This window comes from Prunus mume, linkage group LG2, assembly GCF_029339155.1.
Source record: "Prunus mume cultivar Tortuosa linkage group LG2, ASM2933915v1, whole genome shotgun sequence".
Taxonomy (NCBI): Eukaryota; Viridiplantae; Streptophyta; class Magnoliopsida; order Rosales; family Rosaceae; genus Prunus; species Prunus mume.
Window position 1 is genome coordinate 42,229,753 of NC_142699.1, and position 16,678 is coordinate 42,246,430.

Sequence of the window (16,678 nt, forward strand, 5' to 3'; positions counted from 1 at the left end):
CACAATCATGCTGATGTGGGATTTGGCCCCACAGGCTCACTGTATAAGAACCTTCACAATGTTACTCTAGAGAGTCCACTTTGAATATCTCTACCTGGCGCGTTCGGATGATCCAGATTTGGTTGTAGGTTTATTTCCCATAGCTGAGGTTCTCGGACATTGTTCTGCCTGAAGATCAGGTCATGGCGGTCCCTTTGATGTCGGCAGAGGTGCCTAAGTGCTCTATTGAAGAATACCTCATGTTTTTTAGGCACTGCACCAAGAGGTTCGCTTTCAGTGGCAAGTGGTACTTTGAAGAACATACCCTTGGTTTTAGCTTGGACACAGACTCTTTGAGAAGGAGCGAAGAAGAAGAAGAAGCAAAAATTGATTTTAGAAAAAATTTCTGAGTGTGATGCTGCCCCGGGATATGCCTTATCGTGGGTTAAGCATCCTAATTACAGTTGGGAGTGAAGTCTATCATCCTAACTTGCCAAGCCGCTATCCTCAGCTTATTCCCCCAAGTCTTACAAAATCTGTAATCGTGCTACCTCGTGGAGGGATTCAGATGATCTAGATATGCACAAAGACTGCAGGTGCTTGGTGAACAAGATTAACAATAGCGTGGATACCCTCTATCCATCCTGGGAGCCTAACTCCTACAGTTCTGGTGAGTTTGATGCCTAGTGGAAAGCTCGGTTTGCTGGTGCATCGGATGCTACTACTGCTGTGAAGGTCTGTTTGCAACTTGGGATGCTGGGACTGTTCTGGCGAACCAGAAGCCAAAAAATTCATAGTGCAGCTGGTTAATGGCATAAATGCTCAAGTGATTGAAGGTAAAACTACTAGTTCTGCTCATTTGTTTTGGATTTCTGTACTCTGAGATGTGTCTTAACTTCATTCTACCCGTTTGTCTCAGACGACGAGCAATCTTAGGAGACAAGACGTTCAAGTTGGGGAAGTGGTTGGTAAGTTTTCGAACTCTATTCTTAAGTTTGCTAACCCTTTCCTTTCATATGTAGTTACTTTTGTTATTGCTGCTAGAGACCTGGAGCTTCCTTTTGGTGACGAGGAGGATGATTATGAGACTTTGGCAGAAGCAAGTGTTGAGGCAACTCCTTCTGCTAGAAAGAACAAAAGAAAAGAAGTCACTCAGGCTCAAGGCATGTGTTGTCCAAATTGATCTCCTAAAGGTAAAATTTTGGTATTCAATTCATCAACCCCTTTTGATTAGTTCTGCTCCTATTTCTTACTTTCTTCCTTTGTGCAGTCGAAAGCTCCTCTCCTCATTCTAAGGCAAAAAGACTGAGAAATAGAGTTGTTAATGAGTCTGAAGGGAAAGAAGAGCATGCAGTAGTTCCTATTGAGACCACAGAGACTGATAAAGAGCTATGAGAGTCTTTTGAAGCCGTGGAACAAGAGAAGCAGGTTTTGAAAGGAGATAAAGAGAAAACAAAAGATGGAGAAGAAGAGGTGAGATTATAGTAAGAGATCCCTTTCTTTTTTTGGCACAATTCTGGCTTTTGTGTTGCATTCCCTTTGACTTGAGCTCTGTCTTTTACATGAAGAAATTCCCGCTGAAATAATAGTAGAGAATATTGAGCTGGTGAAGAAACAACAAGAGAACCAGAGAGCAGAGCCTACTAGTTCAGAATTGGCTCTTTTTGATGATGTAGATGCATAGCACTCTGCTGCTATTCCAGCATCTGAGGTAGTTCCTATTCTTTCTTAATTCTATCTGGTTTGTGCAGTCCTGTCTACTTCCATTTTCCTAACTGAGGTTCCCTTCTTTCTAGGTGGAGGAGGGCAGAATTGCTGGGACTTTAGCTGTGGTGACCAGTCCTCTCAAGCCTCCTATTGTGGCTGTGAGTATCATCGTGTCTTTAACTCTTTTCCTATTTAGATTTTAGCACGGAATTTACTGAGATCATTTCTTCGCATATGCCTATCCACTCCATCCCAAGTTCACATATTACGACCTTATTTGTTGATCCAGAACTGGTAGAATTTGAAGCCATGGATCTGGATGCTCAGCTGGACAAGCTAAAGCAACTCAGCTCTACTCCGGGCAAGGCCAAGTCTAAAGTAGTGGATGATGCAATGGACAGAATAAAAATATGGCAGTCAACAGAGCTGGACTTGGATGAGAATAGAAAAGTCATTGATCAGCGGATGAAAGATCTGGAACTGTTGCATAGGGAGAACATGGCTCCCAGACCTATCCTTGAGCTCAACCTAGGCCTAGCAAGAGATGTGCTCAATCTTCACATTCGATATGAAGACCTTAAGCCTTCCTTCAAAGCTTATGAATTTTGCAAGGCTACTCATGAAGCCAATTTGACCAATTATGCGAAACAGAAAGCATAACTGGAATAGATGGTTACGGGTTATAAGGAGGCCAAGACCGCTGCTGACAAGTTGGAAAGACAAATTGAAGAACTTGAAGCGGCTGGCGTCTTGAGAGAGGCAGAATAGACTTGGGGCTAGACTGGGCACCAAGACCAAGGCCACTTTTCTTGTGCAGAACATGGTAGCTGCCTCTAGACCAGCATTGGAGATTGCAGAGGCCTCTCTTCATCAAGGGGTGCTTCTCCAACAAGAAATCTCTACCAAGAAGACTGGGTTGCAAGAAACTTTAAAGAAACTAGGACTTTGAATTTAAATTCTGAAAATGTAATAAACTTAGTCATGGAAAATGACTAATCTTTTGTGGAACTCTTTTTATTCGGAATTTCTTTTGTCAAAGTAAAAGAAAGCATAAAAAGTAAGAAAAACTTAACAAATTACAATACAAAAAACTCTTAACAGAAATTTAGATAACAGTTTCGTTTTGTTCCTCTCTACTCCAGGATCTGTTTGTACAGCTTGTGAATCCCACATGGTTGGATAGAATTTCTTCAACCATTTGCATTGATTGGTGCAGCATGAACATCTCTATCTTGATCGTGTAATCTGTATGCCCTTATTCCAAGGATTTTCTTAATTATGAAAGGACCTTCCCATGTAGGTGACCACTTTCCATAACTAGCTATGTGTGCTCCAAGGGGCAGAATTGCTTTCTAGACTATTTCTGCCTTTTCAAAACTCTTGTTTTTAACTCTTTCGTTGTAGGCCCTTGATACAGCCTATTTTACTGCTAAGAGTTTGTTGAGAGTATCGATTCTACTTGTATCCAATCCTTCTAGTTCTAGCAGCATGGCTTGAGAATAGTCTTCTTCAGTCAGATTGTGTTGATGAGCAATTTTGAGATATTGGACTGCTATCTCCATAGGCAGAATTACATCATGACCATAGGTTAGAGCATATGGAGTCATGCCAGTTGCCTCTCTCTTTGAAGTCTTATATGCCCATAGGGTTTCTGATAATTTCTCATACCATTGCTTTGGATTTTTCTCGAGCATTTTTCTGATAATGTTGATGATCACCTTGTTACTGGATTCTGCCTGTCCATTAGCTTGAGCATAATAAAAGGTGAATTGAAGTAGCTTGAATGCCTCTGCCATATCTAGCATTTATCCAGATATGAAAGAAGATCCCTTGTCTGTTATGATTGATTCTGGAATGCCAAACGTTTGTATAATCTGCTCTTCTATGAAGGTGATGATCTCTTGAGATGTAGTATATTTAACAGGCTTGATTTCCACCCATTTGGTGAAATAGTCTGTAGCTACAATGATAAAATAATGATGCTTGCTACTGGCTGGATAAATCTTGCTTATGAGATCCATTGCCCATCCTCTGAATGACCATGGCTTGACTACTGGATTCATGGGAACTGAAGGAGCTTCCTGGATTGGACCATGCCTTTGACAAGCCTAACATCCCTTGGAATAGTCAATGCAATCCTTCATCATGGTTGGCCAGAAGTAGCCGTACCTTCTAATTAACCAGCACATTTTTCTTCCTCCTTGATGAGCTCCATAGATTCCTTCATGGGTTTCTCCTATGACCTTCATACATTCTTTCTTCCCCAGGCACCTCATAAGTACCTCATCTTTGCTTTTTCGGACCAAATCTCCATTCCACATAAGGTAGTTCAAAGCTATGATCTGACTCTCTTATCAGAAGGCATGGTTGGATACTGTAAGCAATTTATGATGGGATTTCTCCAATGATCTTTAGTGATTATGGTAGAATTGACATCTATCTCCATTCCTCTAGATAGAACAGATGGTAGATTTTTCTTTCCTACCTTGATGATCCTTTGCACACAGTCTTCAGGCATTTGTATTTTTGTTGCTACCTGAGCCAATTCATTGGCTGCAAAGTTTTCTTCTGTTGGGATATGTTCCCAAGTAACTTATCTGAATTCTGTCATAAGGTTTGGCTGCCACTAGATAGACAGCTAAAGAAGGACTTAGACACTTATATTCTCCAGCAATCTGTTTTAACATAAGCATAGAATCTCCCAAGATTTCCACAGACTGGATTCCTAATTCCACCAGCATTTCGAGGCCAATGATTAAAGCTTCATATTCAGCCCATTGTTGGTGCACTGGAAATCTAAGCTGGAAGCGAATAACATGTCTCGATCCCGAGTGGTTCTAAAACAATCCTTGCTCTAGAGGCTATATCAGTTTTTGATCCATCAAAGTACAGCTTCCAAGGTATGAGATGAACCAAATAGATGGGATTGTTGAGGCAAGTGTGAGCTCTAGTCAACATATCTATATTTGTTATATCTAAAGAATCCATGTTTTCAATTTCTTCCCCTGGATGATCTGCTAGGAAATCTGCACTGACTTGTCCTTTGTGACTTTGAGGAACATATCAAAGCAAATTCTGTCAAAGCCAGAGTCCATTTTCCAATTCTGCCTCTCAACATTGGCCTTGTTAGCATGTATTTGATTAGGTCTGTCTTGGCAATGATGTAGATGGTGAATGGTAACATGTAGTGTCTGAGTTTCACAGCAGTGAAGTATAAGGCTAGACAAAGCCTTTCAATTGCAGAATATTTCCTTTCTACTTTTGTCAAAGTTCTGCTCAGATAGTAGACTGCATGTTCCTTTCTTTCCTTGTTATCTTGAACTAAAAGACTTCCAATGGACACTTCTGATGAAGAGACATAGAGTTTGAGTGGTCTGCCTCTCTTTGGTGGGGACAAAATTGGTGGATTTGAGAGGTAATGTTTGATTTCCTCAAAAGCCAGTTGATGCTGTTCCTCCCATTTAAACGTCTATTCCTGTTTTAACCTTAGCAAGGAGGAGAAGGGCTGGATTTTTCCTACATAATTGGATATGAATATCCTTAGAAAATTAATTTTTCTTAGGAGACTCTGAAGTTCCTTCTTGTTCCGAGGTGGTAGAGCTTCTATGATGGATTTTGCTTTATTTTTGTCAATCTCTATGCCCCTTTGGTGGACCAAGAAACCTAAGAAATTTCTTGCCTGAACTCCAAAAACACATTTCTTAGTGTTCATTTTCAATTTATGTTGTCTCATTCTCAGGAATGCCTTTCTCAGGTTTGATACATGATCTCCCTCTTCTGGGGATTTAATCACCACGTCATCTATATATACTTCTAGAGAATGCCCTATCATATCATGGAAAACAAAATTCATTGCTCTTTGATAAGTGGCTCTTGCATTTCTTAATCCAAAAGGCATTACAATGTATTCAAAAGCACCTATATGTCCTGGGCACATCAAGGTTGTTTTATGGATGTCTTCTTTTGTTACTATAATCTGATTATATCCTGCATTGCCATCCATAAAAGATAGCATTTGGTTATGAGCAGCTCCATCTACTAGCATGTCTGCCATTGGCATAGGATATTCATCCTTGGGAGATGCTTAATTCAGATTCATGTAATCCAAATAGATCCTAACTGCCTCAGTTTTTCTTTTCAGAACTGGCACAATATTGGCTAGCCAATCAGCGTAAATGGATGGTCTAATGAATCCTGCCTCGAGCAATCTTTCTATTTCTTCCTTGACTTTCAGTTCTGTTTCCATAGACATTCTTTTTCTGGCCTGCTTGACTGGAAGGTAGCCTTCTTTGATTGGTAGCATGTGTTTTACCAACTTTCTATCTAATCCAGACATCTCATGATAATGTCAAGCAAAGCAGTCTCTAAAATCAGGCAAAAGTGCAATGATTTCACTCTTGAGTGGTTCCTTCAATAGTGCACTAATGAAAGTTGGTCTTGGATCCTCTGCTGTCCCTAAGTTTATCTCTTGTAATGGATCTTCCACTTTTGGCAAAGAGTCATCCAGTGCTGCTGGTGCAAAATATAGTACTTCCTATTGTAAACTCTCTTCATGATCTTCAGTGCTCTCATGAGTGAACTCTGTCATATTAATAGCTGGATTCTGCATGAAGAGCTTCCTTTCTTCCCAATATATCAACAATCTTTTTGTAATGGATCGGATTGTTGCAGCTCGTCCCTTTTCTTGTTAATTGAGACTAAACATCGGAGTTCGGAGGTTCAGAACAAAGGTCTATTCAGTCTTCTAGAGAACTGGCTAAACCATCCTCAATGAGTCTTTGGGCTGTGACACTATGGGGGCGGCCGTTCTGGTTGACTCCAAGGAAGGTGTAAGGACCAAGGTCATCATGATAATACATTGCCTCAAAACACATGGCAGAGGGCAGAAATAGCCGTGGATCAGCCTATACTATCTGCATGAAACCTTCTTCATTCCAAAGGGCTAATTGCTGATGCAGAGTGGAAGGAACACATACGCTTTGGTGGATCCAGTCCCTGCCAAGCAATGCATTGTAAGTGGTAGAAGTAGTGTCTACCACAAAAAATGTAATCTTCAACTCTTTGGTTCCAACTACGACGTCCATATCCAGGATTCCATGAGTCTTAGTGATGCCCCCAGCAAAGTTGGTGACAGTCAAGTATGTTGGAATTAAATCCTTCTCTGTTCTTCCCATCTTGGTCAGCAGTCTGTGTGGCAACAGATTAATGGCTCCACCTCCATCTATCATTATTTTGGGATAGGAATACCCCTAAAGTTTGCTGTTATGAACAGAGGTCTGAGGTGATTGGCCATCACCTTGGTTGGTTTGGAGAAAGCAGAGTGCTCTGCAGCAGTTTCATAGCATTCCACTGTCTTGGCAGTAGGTGTTTGTTGTGCTAGTACTTCCTCTACTTCTGCCAATATGCACTCAAAACTTTCTTGGGAGAATACATCCCCCTCCATAGTATTTTCTTGCCCTTCTACTGCCTTGAATTTTTCTGGCAAGATGAACATCATGTTAATGCCCAGATCACCCTGCAATAGGCTTTCTAATTCTGCACCAAAAGCCTCAGTTTCTTCATCTAGTTCTCCGTCATACTCCATATGTTCTTCCCCATACTCTTCTGTCCAGTCCTCTTGTTCTCCTATTTCGAGGAGTGCAGTTTAGTCATTTGCAGATGGTTCCTAGTCTAACTACTCTTCTTCATACTCTTCAGTCTAGTCTTCTTGTCCTTTTGCTGTAATAGGTTCGGATTCACCTCGTATTTGTGAAGGTTCAAGCTGATTGATTGAGGATGAGGCAGGATTGATGGGAGGTCCGTTTGGAGATTCTGTCTTCATCGCTCTTGTGGTGATAGGTTGTTTATTTTGCGAGGAGCTTTTTATGGACTTTTCCCTTTTTGGCGAACTAGTCCTGGAAGTACTTGTGTATCATCCTTGTTCTTGAGAAAGGTGCGATGTGCCTTTGAATCCTCATCTTCGAGTTGGTCAATTTGAGTTGGTGCGCTTTTCCAAGAATATCGTCGCCTTCTTTGATAGTTGCCAAATGCTTGTCGTTTAGGTATCTTAATTGGTATTTCTTTCTTTGGTTGCTCTGTCATTCTTCATTGCACTAAGGCCTTAGATAGTCCTACATCTAGCTCTGTCCTTAGATGGGGCCTAGGCTCTGTTGGTATGATGTTCTAATCTGTCAAAAACGATAGATGTGGGCTGATTGTGCCTGTTCGAGTAACTTCCACTCACTCTCACACTTGCATTTACTGCACAACACTACCACAGCCGAGATGGTTGCCTTTGGCCTTTGATTAGCTTCTCTTGTGACTCTTCGCCTCTGCTGGAGCTAGCTTTGTTAGATTTCATCTCTTCCATTACGCCAATTCAAGTTGACCATATTAACTTGAGGTGGGAAAAGGATCTGTTGTAACTAATGGAGGTTTCTCACTTGCCATTTAGCCTTCTTGTTGTTATTCCTTCTGTATGACATCCTGAAGACAACACAGTTGTTGGTGGAATGGTTCCAAGAGTTGTGCCACCTGCAATCTGTTTGCCCTTGAGTTCTTCTGGCTTAGGCAGCTTGTGGGGTGTCTCTATTGCCTTTTGTAGGAGCATTTCGTCAAATAAAGCATCAACCTTGGTTAGATCAAAGGAATAAACCTTGTTCTAGGTTGGTTTGTTTGGAAAAACCTTCTTGTGAATGGTGGTGGCTTCTGGTCCTTTGGTGGCTTTGTAAGAGCCTTGCAGCTGATGGGATGTTTCAATTTTGCCATTTTTGCCACTGCAATTTCTCTTTCCTCCGACCCTTCCGTGTCTTCTTCTAATTCCACCTCGACCAAATAGACTGAAGAAGAAGGGGATTTGTAGTATGTGCCTTTGGAAAAGTTCCTCTTATGTTGTTCTTCCCTAAGCAGCTCCTCATATTTCGATGTCTTGTCTGCGCTTTGCCAAATCTCAAACAGCATCCCGTCAAATCTTTTTCTCAAAGAGATTTTAAGGGCGGTTTGAGCCATCTGGATAAAGTCCCTTTCTTCCATAGGGATCCGAATTTCATCTTGAGTTTTCTGAATCAGTTATGAAGCCTTGAGCGAGCTCATCTACATTCATTTAAGGGCAACAAGATCACTAATGGTAACTTCTGGTTGGATCTGAAATAGTAGTCATAGAAAACATTTTCCATTTGTTCCCAGGTTTGAATAGAATTAGCTGATAGTGGTGTACCATGTGAAGGCTTGTCCAAAGAGAGAATTCTGAAAAGTCTTAGCTTTAACAAAGGGTTATTTTCTATGGCTATGCACTGGACAAAGAATCTGCCTATATGCTCAGTGATGAAGCATGTGGATCTTTTCCGTTGAACAAGGTGAAGTTTGGCACCTTGAAACCCGGGGATAGAGGTATCGATCAATGTAAGCGGATATGGCTTTCAGTAGGTGGGCCTTTCCCTTCTTCGCTTCAGGCTCCATCATTTCCTGATCATTCTCTGTAGTGCCCCAATGTCTTTCAAGGCATTGACAGGTGCAGATTTCTTCCCTGCAGTGGGCATGGTCAATCATGTGCTCCATTCAGTATGGCACAGGCAGAACTTCCTCCCCTGTGTTTTTCCTCTTCTTTAAGATCTAGATGATTCCTCCATTTTGTCCCAGTCTATTCCTGTCATTGTTGGCAAAGGGTTGATTTCCTCTCCGCCTCTTCGCCTCTTGCGGTGGAGGGAATGGATTGGGATCCATCATTCAGTGCAGTAGGGCAACATAGTGGTGCTTCATGCGAAGTGTCAAGGGTTGATCACGAGGGCCAAGTTGTGGAATAGGTGGAGGTTACAGGCTGATTCGGGAACCTAAAGCGAGCAGGCCTTACGGCGGTGGAACCTCATGCTCTGGATGGGAGGGCTCCTCCCTCTGTCGACTTGGATCTCTCCATGCCCGGTATTCCAGCTATCGTGCGACGAGAGGGTTTCTGATATGTCCATGCCAATCCTGGTGGAGGACTGTGAGGGAGGTCTAGTTGTTGGACTACAACATCTAGGTTTGGAATCCTGATCATAGCAGCCTCTTGGTCCTTCTTGAACTGCTTGTTGACTTGTCATTGCATCATGGCTATCATGTTGTTTAGAGTGTCCTAACTCCTTTGTGTTGTGGCCTTCTATTGGAACACAGCTTCTTGTATCTAATTCAACCTCTTGGAGCCGATCTGGGAACGTCTGCTCCCGTCTGCTATGGGCTGATTGCATGGCATCACTTTCTTCTTACTTGACCCTTCTAGGAGAGCTGCTTGATCTCTTTCCATTGTGCAACGTGGGTTCTGGCTAGAACTTCCAATATTCATATACTTTAGAAAAGTTTTCTAGGAGTATGTATACTGAAAAGTCCCACTAGGCGTGCCAAATTGTTCACCCGTTTTATGCTTGCTCCTGTGATGGAAGGGTAAAGGCCCCTATTGCCTTGAAAATCATTGACTGGTCGACAAGTCAACTTTCTTTAGTGTGCGAGCATGCCACTGCTAGTAATAAAAATCCTACCAGACTTCTTAAAAATAGATAACTTGCGCCCTAAGTTACTGATTTCTAAACAAGCAATTGTGAATTTGGGTGAGGAATATCTCCCAAGTAAGTTCTTTTCCTGCCTCAAACTGATGAGGACTTCATAATTTTTCATAGTACAATGTTGGTAGTTCTAGCTAGGGATGGCAACGGGTCAAGTAGGGGTCGGGTATGACAATATCATCTCCGTCCCCGCTATCCATTCCCGCCCCGTCCCTGAACCCATTCCCGTTTAATAGGTTTCGGCCCGTTCCTATTGGGGGACTATTCCCCATACCCGGCCCAAATTCCTGATTTTTTTTACATACAAAATATTTATCATACATTTTAACATTAAGTTTCATATTAAATTATCATTCAACACTTCCAAATTAACTATAAAGTTTAACTCAACTATTCAAAATCACATCAATATGAAATTCCAAAGAAAATTAGGAAGAATTAGGAGATGGAGGTTAACTTAGGGTTAAACAAAAATATTATAATTAAATATTTATTTATTTAAATATAAACATATATATTTTCGAGTCAGGTTCGGGGATGGGGACGTCAATACCATCCCCTCCCCATACCAGGGGATTTTTCAAGTTCGGGATCCTTACCCGATACAGTTTGGCCCCAAAATCTCCCACGTTAGGGTCGGGGACTGCCCATGAGGATTTTTGTCATCCTAGTTCTAGCTAGAATAAATAGTAAGAACATAAAATTGTTTTCAGTAGGAAGACTTTTACAAAATTATGCAGTAAAAATCAACTCTCGAAAGACAAAAGAAGACTGGACTTCCATTTATGCCAGACGAAGCTTCGATCCGGGTTGGACTGGGTTTGCTTGTCTTTGGACTGGTATTCCTAACTTCAATGCTAAGCTGTCAATCAATACCAAAGTTTGAGTTTGGCAAAGCTTTAATCTATTTTGAGCCTGTGTGGCTTTTTGAATGGGCAAATTGCGGTCTCTTGATCGAAAGGGCGAAGTGGTGGACTTGAGGATTCTTGAGGCGTATTATGGTATCTATCCCGCTTGGTCGTCTCTCCATAAATTTGTTGAGGTTTTCATATTTGTAAAACTCAAACTCTGTTGTTTTGGCTTTTGCTTAACAAATTTGTAACGAGAAAAATCTCGTTTTGAATGACTTATTTCTCTTAAGTCCGATTCTGATTTATAGCTGGCCTCTTCTGTGGCTTGTATGAGCTTTTGGTTGCTTCAATTTGTTTGAAGGTTCTCATAGATCAAGTGATCATTTTGAGTTTTGTCTTTGGTTGATTTTTGGCTGTTTGATTTGATTGTCCTGTGTTCTATTCACCCTCTCTTATATTTATAAGAAATGTTTTGGCGTTGGGTTTCTAATTCTTTTAATAATAGGCGGCAAAAATTCTCAAAAGATCTCTCATTTTAAAATGCAAAGAAAAAAAGGTTTTATCAATTCTGGCAGATAAGCCCTCAATAGTCAGTTCCTAAGGCAATCACTTCCTTGTTTTCTTGAAGAAAAACTTAACCTTTCTTCCAATTTTAACTGCTCCTTGTAAGAGTTTAGAACTGTGATGGTTAGTTTTGATTGTTTATTTGAACAACTCCCTACTTCCCACTTATCTCTTTGAGATTGTAGTTTTCTTATCTCTTGGAAAGATCACCTGCTCTGATGCAGAATTGTATACAAAAGATTATGATCTTTTAGCCCCAGAGTTTCAGAGAAGTCTTTCTGCTAACGACCTGCTTTCATTTAATTCTCAATTAACTCTCTTGTGATAGTTGAAATTGTTGACTTTTCTAAGTCAGATAGTCACGTGGGTTCTGAGAATAGGCTTTCCAAAAAGATCTGCTGACCTTGCACTCTAGGTTTTGAGATCAATGGTGAGCTGGGCCCAATCCAATTTTTCTTTTAATTTTTATTGATCTGCTTTAGTGGTTGATTGCCTTTTAATCTTGACTTTTTTACAACTCTGCCATTTTTGTAAAAGACATGGGTCTTCTGATATGGTTTTGAGCTTTCTCTATTTTTTTGAGTCAAGGCCCAGTCTTAGTCTTTTTTTTGTGGGCCTTTGTGAGAAGTGGTGCGTGAACCTCTTTTTGGCCCAAACAACAATTTTTCCCCTTTTCAGTCTCACCTATCCAAAAAAAGTACTAAAAACAATTGGGGGAAACATATTAAAAGAAAAAAAAAATAAAACTGGGGAAACATGAGATATTTTTGATTAGATGAAGGAATGAAGAAAAAAACTTGTAAATGGTAGAAAGATAAAAATTGAAGTGGATAGATGGGCTGTGTTGGGTTTCCAATTGGTGTCATTGGGTTAGCATTCAATACATAACAAAAGGCATTTACTTTTCTGAGAAGAGAGGAACACGTGTAGAATATAAATAAAAAAAGGAAAAAAATTATGTAGTGAAGTTTTTTTTAAGTAGAAAAAGAATGAAGAAGAAAAACAAATAGTTCCATCATCATGCCCTTTTTGGTCATTGTACATACTAAAAGCACTTCTTTTTGGTCATTTATCAAACACTTTGATTACTCACAACACTTTTTCAAATATAGTTTACTAAACGCCTAATTGATTTTTTTTCACAATTGATTATTCTCACAGTGCAGCAGAAACAGTTTTTTTTTAAAGCATAGTAATGCCAAACTAGCCATAAGTTCATTTTTGCTAAGCACTTTTACTTATGGTTTTTGAAACATAAGTTTTTACAAATAATAAAAAAAGAAAAAAATTATAATAAAGACATAGCATGTGCTCCTAAACATATGTGATCTAATGTACATTTTTTTTAAAAGAAAAATTAGTGTATAGTGGTTAAAAACTTTAATAATTAGGATATCATAAATCAAGTATTTTGGTTTTGGTTAATGGGTTTAGAAATTTCTTTTATAATAGGTCGGTCAATAAGGTGGCCCAGGCCCATTTAAATTGATACGGAAAAAAAACTATTTTGCCCCTTTTAGGTTTAGAGGGCACCCCCACTACCGGATGTCACCACTAATCGACTCACCATCTCTTGGCCCTATTACCTCGAGTTGCAATTGGGTTCTTGAATTTTTTTTTTAAGCAATTATGTCATCCAACTCTCTCATCCGTTCCAATTGAGTGCTTCCGTCAATTTGGCCATTGATTTGAGGGCTAAAACCGTCCATCTAAATTAAAATATTTTAATTTTAATTTTTATAAGTCTTGACAGTGTTGAAGCTCCGTTAAATAAAGTTGCACGTGTCAAAATGGTAGATAGGAGACAGAGAGGGCAAAGTATATTTGGCTACAGGAGATCCGAAGCCACACGAAGTTTTTCGCTTCCTACGCGCAAACCCATCAACCAAACATCAATAAAACAACATATGCGAAATTCTGAAGAAGAAAAAGAAACTGGAAACCCTAATTTGTACGGAAAAGAAGACAGACAGAGTGATCGATTTGATACTATTCAGCTATGGTATGCTCCATTTCCTCTTCTCTTCTTTGTTATTTCACGGTTCTCGCATTAATGTTCTGTCTAGTTTCCGAGAAGAAGATTAAAAAAAAAACTGGAAATTCAACTTGTTGTGACACTTGTCAAATTTTTGATATGGTTATACGTTAATTCAAACTTGAAGTTACGCCACCAACAATTCAAGATTGTCTACGGTGTTTTGGGACGATATTTCATGTATGCAAATATGTTGATGTTTTTTCTTCCCGGAAAGTTAGAGCATTGAGGTGCTTGATATGCTTATTGTAGATGTTAAATCGACAAAAAAATTTCTTTTAATGTAAAGGAGAGTATATTTGTTTCCCAATTTAATTTTAATATTGGCTGGTTGATGGCTGGGTTGAATTCAAACTAAGTTCTATTCTATCCCAACATTAAGGTTTAATAATAATCCAAAAATTTGTCTACTTTTTATTTCTAGGCCATCTCTGGTAGAATTAGCTTTTGTGCTTCTTGGTGTGCTTCGCTGAACTTTTGGGATATAAAATTTGTACTCACTGATGCAGTTTGGAATTTGGAAGCCACCTGCCTCTTGGACTCTCTTTTATTTTGGCTTGGCATTTTGGGATTGCAACTCAGGTTTATTTGGTCACTGTGTGCTGTTTTGGTTACACACCTGGTTTGCTTTCCAGTGGAAAGCTTGTTCGCTGTGGCATGTTTTATAGATATAGAGAAGATTAGTAAAATCTGTGATGTTCATTAAAGAAACAAAATTATTATTTTTTGGTAGCATTGACCATTTTTGTTGTTTTACTTGATGCACTGTTTAGAAGAAATAGTTTCATAGATGAGCATGGTTAAGGTGAAAATGTCACTGGTTGCTTTTGAACTTCCTTTTTCCTCCGAGAAGCATTTTTGTTGAGTGTTTAGTGACATGATGATAGGAATAGATGGAACAAGGTCAGAGAGTTCACTATCACAAATTGATTTCATTTGATTGTGTTCATCAAGTTTAGTGTGCATGCTTGCACGAACATGTGTGTGTGTGAGAGAGAGAGAGAGAGAGAGAGAGAGAGTCAATGTTGGAAGCATTGATTTTAAAATGACATTAATTTCTCTTGACTTCATGTTCATCAGATTGTCTGCTTTATGTCATTTGCTCATACATTTGTGCAGGCTGCAAAGATTCTTGCTAACTTAATTGTGATGGGTTCTAGTATAGTGGCAAGGGCTCTAGTTCAAGCATATCGTCAGGCACTTCAAAGTAAGTTTTCTTTGGTCATGGTAACTCAATGTGTGGCTTGTAATTCTAGCATAGTTTTTTTCTTTTTGCAATATTATGTAGCTGATTTGATAATCATGCATTTATACTGATTCGGTAAGTTACTTTTGACTGTTGTGGCTCATGTAGTTATGTTTGTTTAAGGTTCTATCTCATCTAACAGAATGGTCCCAAAATAGAACAAATTAAAATAGTACTAGTTTCAGCTATCTATTGAATTTTGAAAAAATTTAGTATATATTTGTCTGGTAGTCTTATCCGACAGGTAGATCAAGAGGTTTCTGATCTATCAGGAAATTAAAATCGCCAAATGGTCTAAGCTTTCTTGAATTGGGCTGGGACCTATTTTATCTAGTTTTCACAATGCGAAAGCTATTGACATGATGATATAGGAGGAAGGTGAAATGGGTTGTTAACGCTGTGAGAAAAAATATGTGGTGGCCTATAATAATGGATTCAAATGGAGATTTTGCATAACTGATTACAAACTCTGATTCAGATATGCTTTAATAAGTTCACTATCTGTTGGTAACAAAGTTGCCTGTGATGTTGGGGAGAAATGGAGGCCAAACTGTTTTGCAAGGATTTGCTGGAACTTCAGAAAATTCATTGTTTAAAATTTGACCTCCATCCCTAAGGAGAAATAAGGTGCAGCTCAAATAACCACATAGCCAAGGAAATTGTCCCTGTACAGATTACAGATAATAGTGATAAATACTCGTCAATGTTGGGCAAAAAAAAATCAAAGGGTGTATTTAGGTACTATTGGTCCCCTTCTGCCCTTTACTGTCGTGACCTGGGTTAGAGTATAGATTTATGCACATATTTAAGTACTCAAACATAATCTCAGGAGACTATCTATTTGGCAGAGCTTAGATCTAATTTGTTTTTCTTTTCCTTGCCCCTGCTAAATTTCATACCAACTTTAGATGCACTGGCCCTTATTTAATTATCTGTGGTATCTTGTAGATGCCTCAAAATCGGGTGTGGCTCAAGAAACATTACAGAATGCTGTTCGTAGAAGCAGTAAGGTAATGACAGAGCAAGAAGCTAGGCAGATTCTTAATGTCTCAGAGACAACCACTTGGGAGGAAGTTATGAAGGTAAATACTTTCCACATTTATATCTTGTTTACCGTCTCATATATGCATTTTGAACGGGTTCTAAAAATTCTTTCTTAACCCTGTGCAGAGATACGACACTTTATTCGAAAATAATGCCAAGAATGGGACCTTTTACCTTCAGTCAAAAGTTCACAGGGCCAAGGAATGCTTAGAGGCTGCATATCGAGACAAAGGTCAGGGTACGGGTACCCCTAGTTGAGAGTATGGTTGTAATTCCTCCAATTTTTGCCCCTTTTCATTTATTGTATAATTAGTGTTCAGGCCTAATGGCCCGAAAGATTGAAACTGTATACACATGTTCGTTTATCTCATCCCCCTTGAAATGCCAGAGTTTGTTGAAGTTGTTGTGTTCACATCTTATGTTTGATCGATAATAATAATAGTAGTTGGGTTGGGATTTGCAAAGTGGTCTTAGACGGAGAGCTGGCTGAGGCCATCAAGCTTTTTTGTTTCGTGCTTTGGCCAAGCTAAGCTGTCTAAATGGACAGAAATTATACTTTCTCCCAATCCAACTGTGTGTTTTGTTCCTTTTTTGTACAATAGAGAAGCATCTGTGGGCCTACTTTGATTGACAAGTCATGAGTTTGATCAGTTGTGCTCTATGATTATGCTTTAGCACCATTACTTGTGTTGCTATTTAGATCCCTTTATTTATGTAGTACTTCTCATTTTTTGTCTTT

General features: G+C 39.5%; 1 protein-coding gene and 1 pseudogene across 1 annotated transcript; both read left to right on the forward strand.

The window, feature by feature from the left end:
• Positions 1-1,920: 1,920 nt before the first annotated feature.
• LOC148920417 (uncharacterized) lies at positions 1,921-2,635 on the forward strand (annotated as a pseudogene).
• Positions 2,636-13,456: 10,821 nt separating this feature from the next.
• LOC103322504 (mitochondrial import inner membrane translocase subunit PAM16 like 2) lies at positions 13,457-16,351 on the forward strand. The gene is made up of 4 exons (XM_008224431.3): positions 13,457-13,616; positions 14,769-14,856; positions 15,844-15,977; positions 16,066-16,351. The coding sequence occupies exons 1-4, from the start codon at positions 13,614-13,616 to the stop codon at positions 16,195-16,197; spliced, it is 357 nt and encodes a 118-aa protein (XP_008222653.2). The 5' UTR covers positions 13,457-13,613; the 3' UTR covers positions 16,198-16,351.
• The last annotated feature ends 327 nt before the right edge of the window (positions 16,352-16,678 follow it).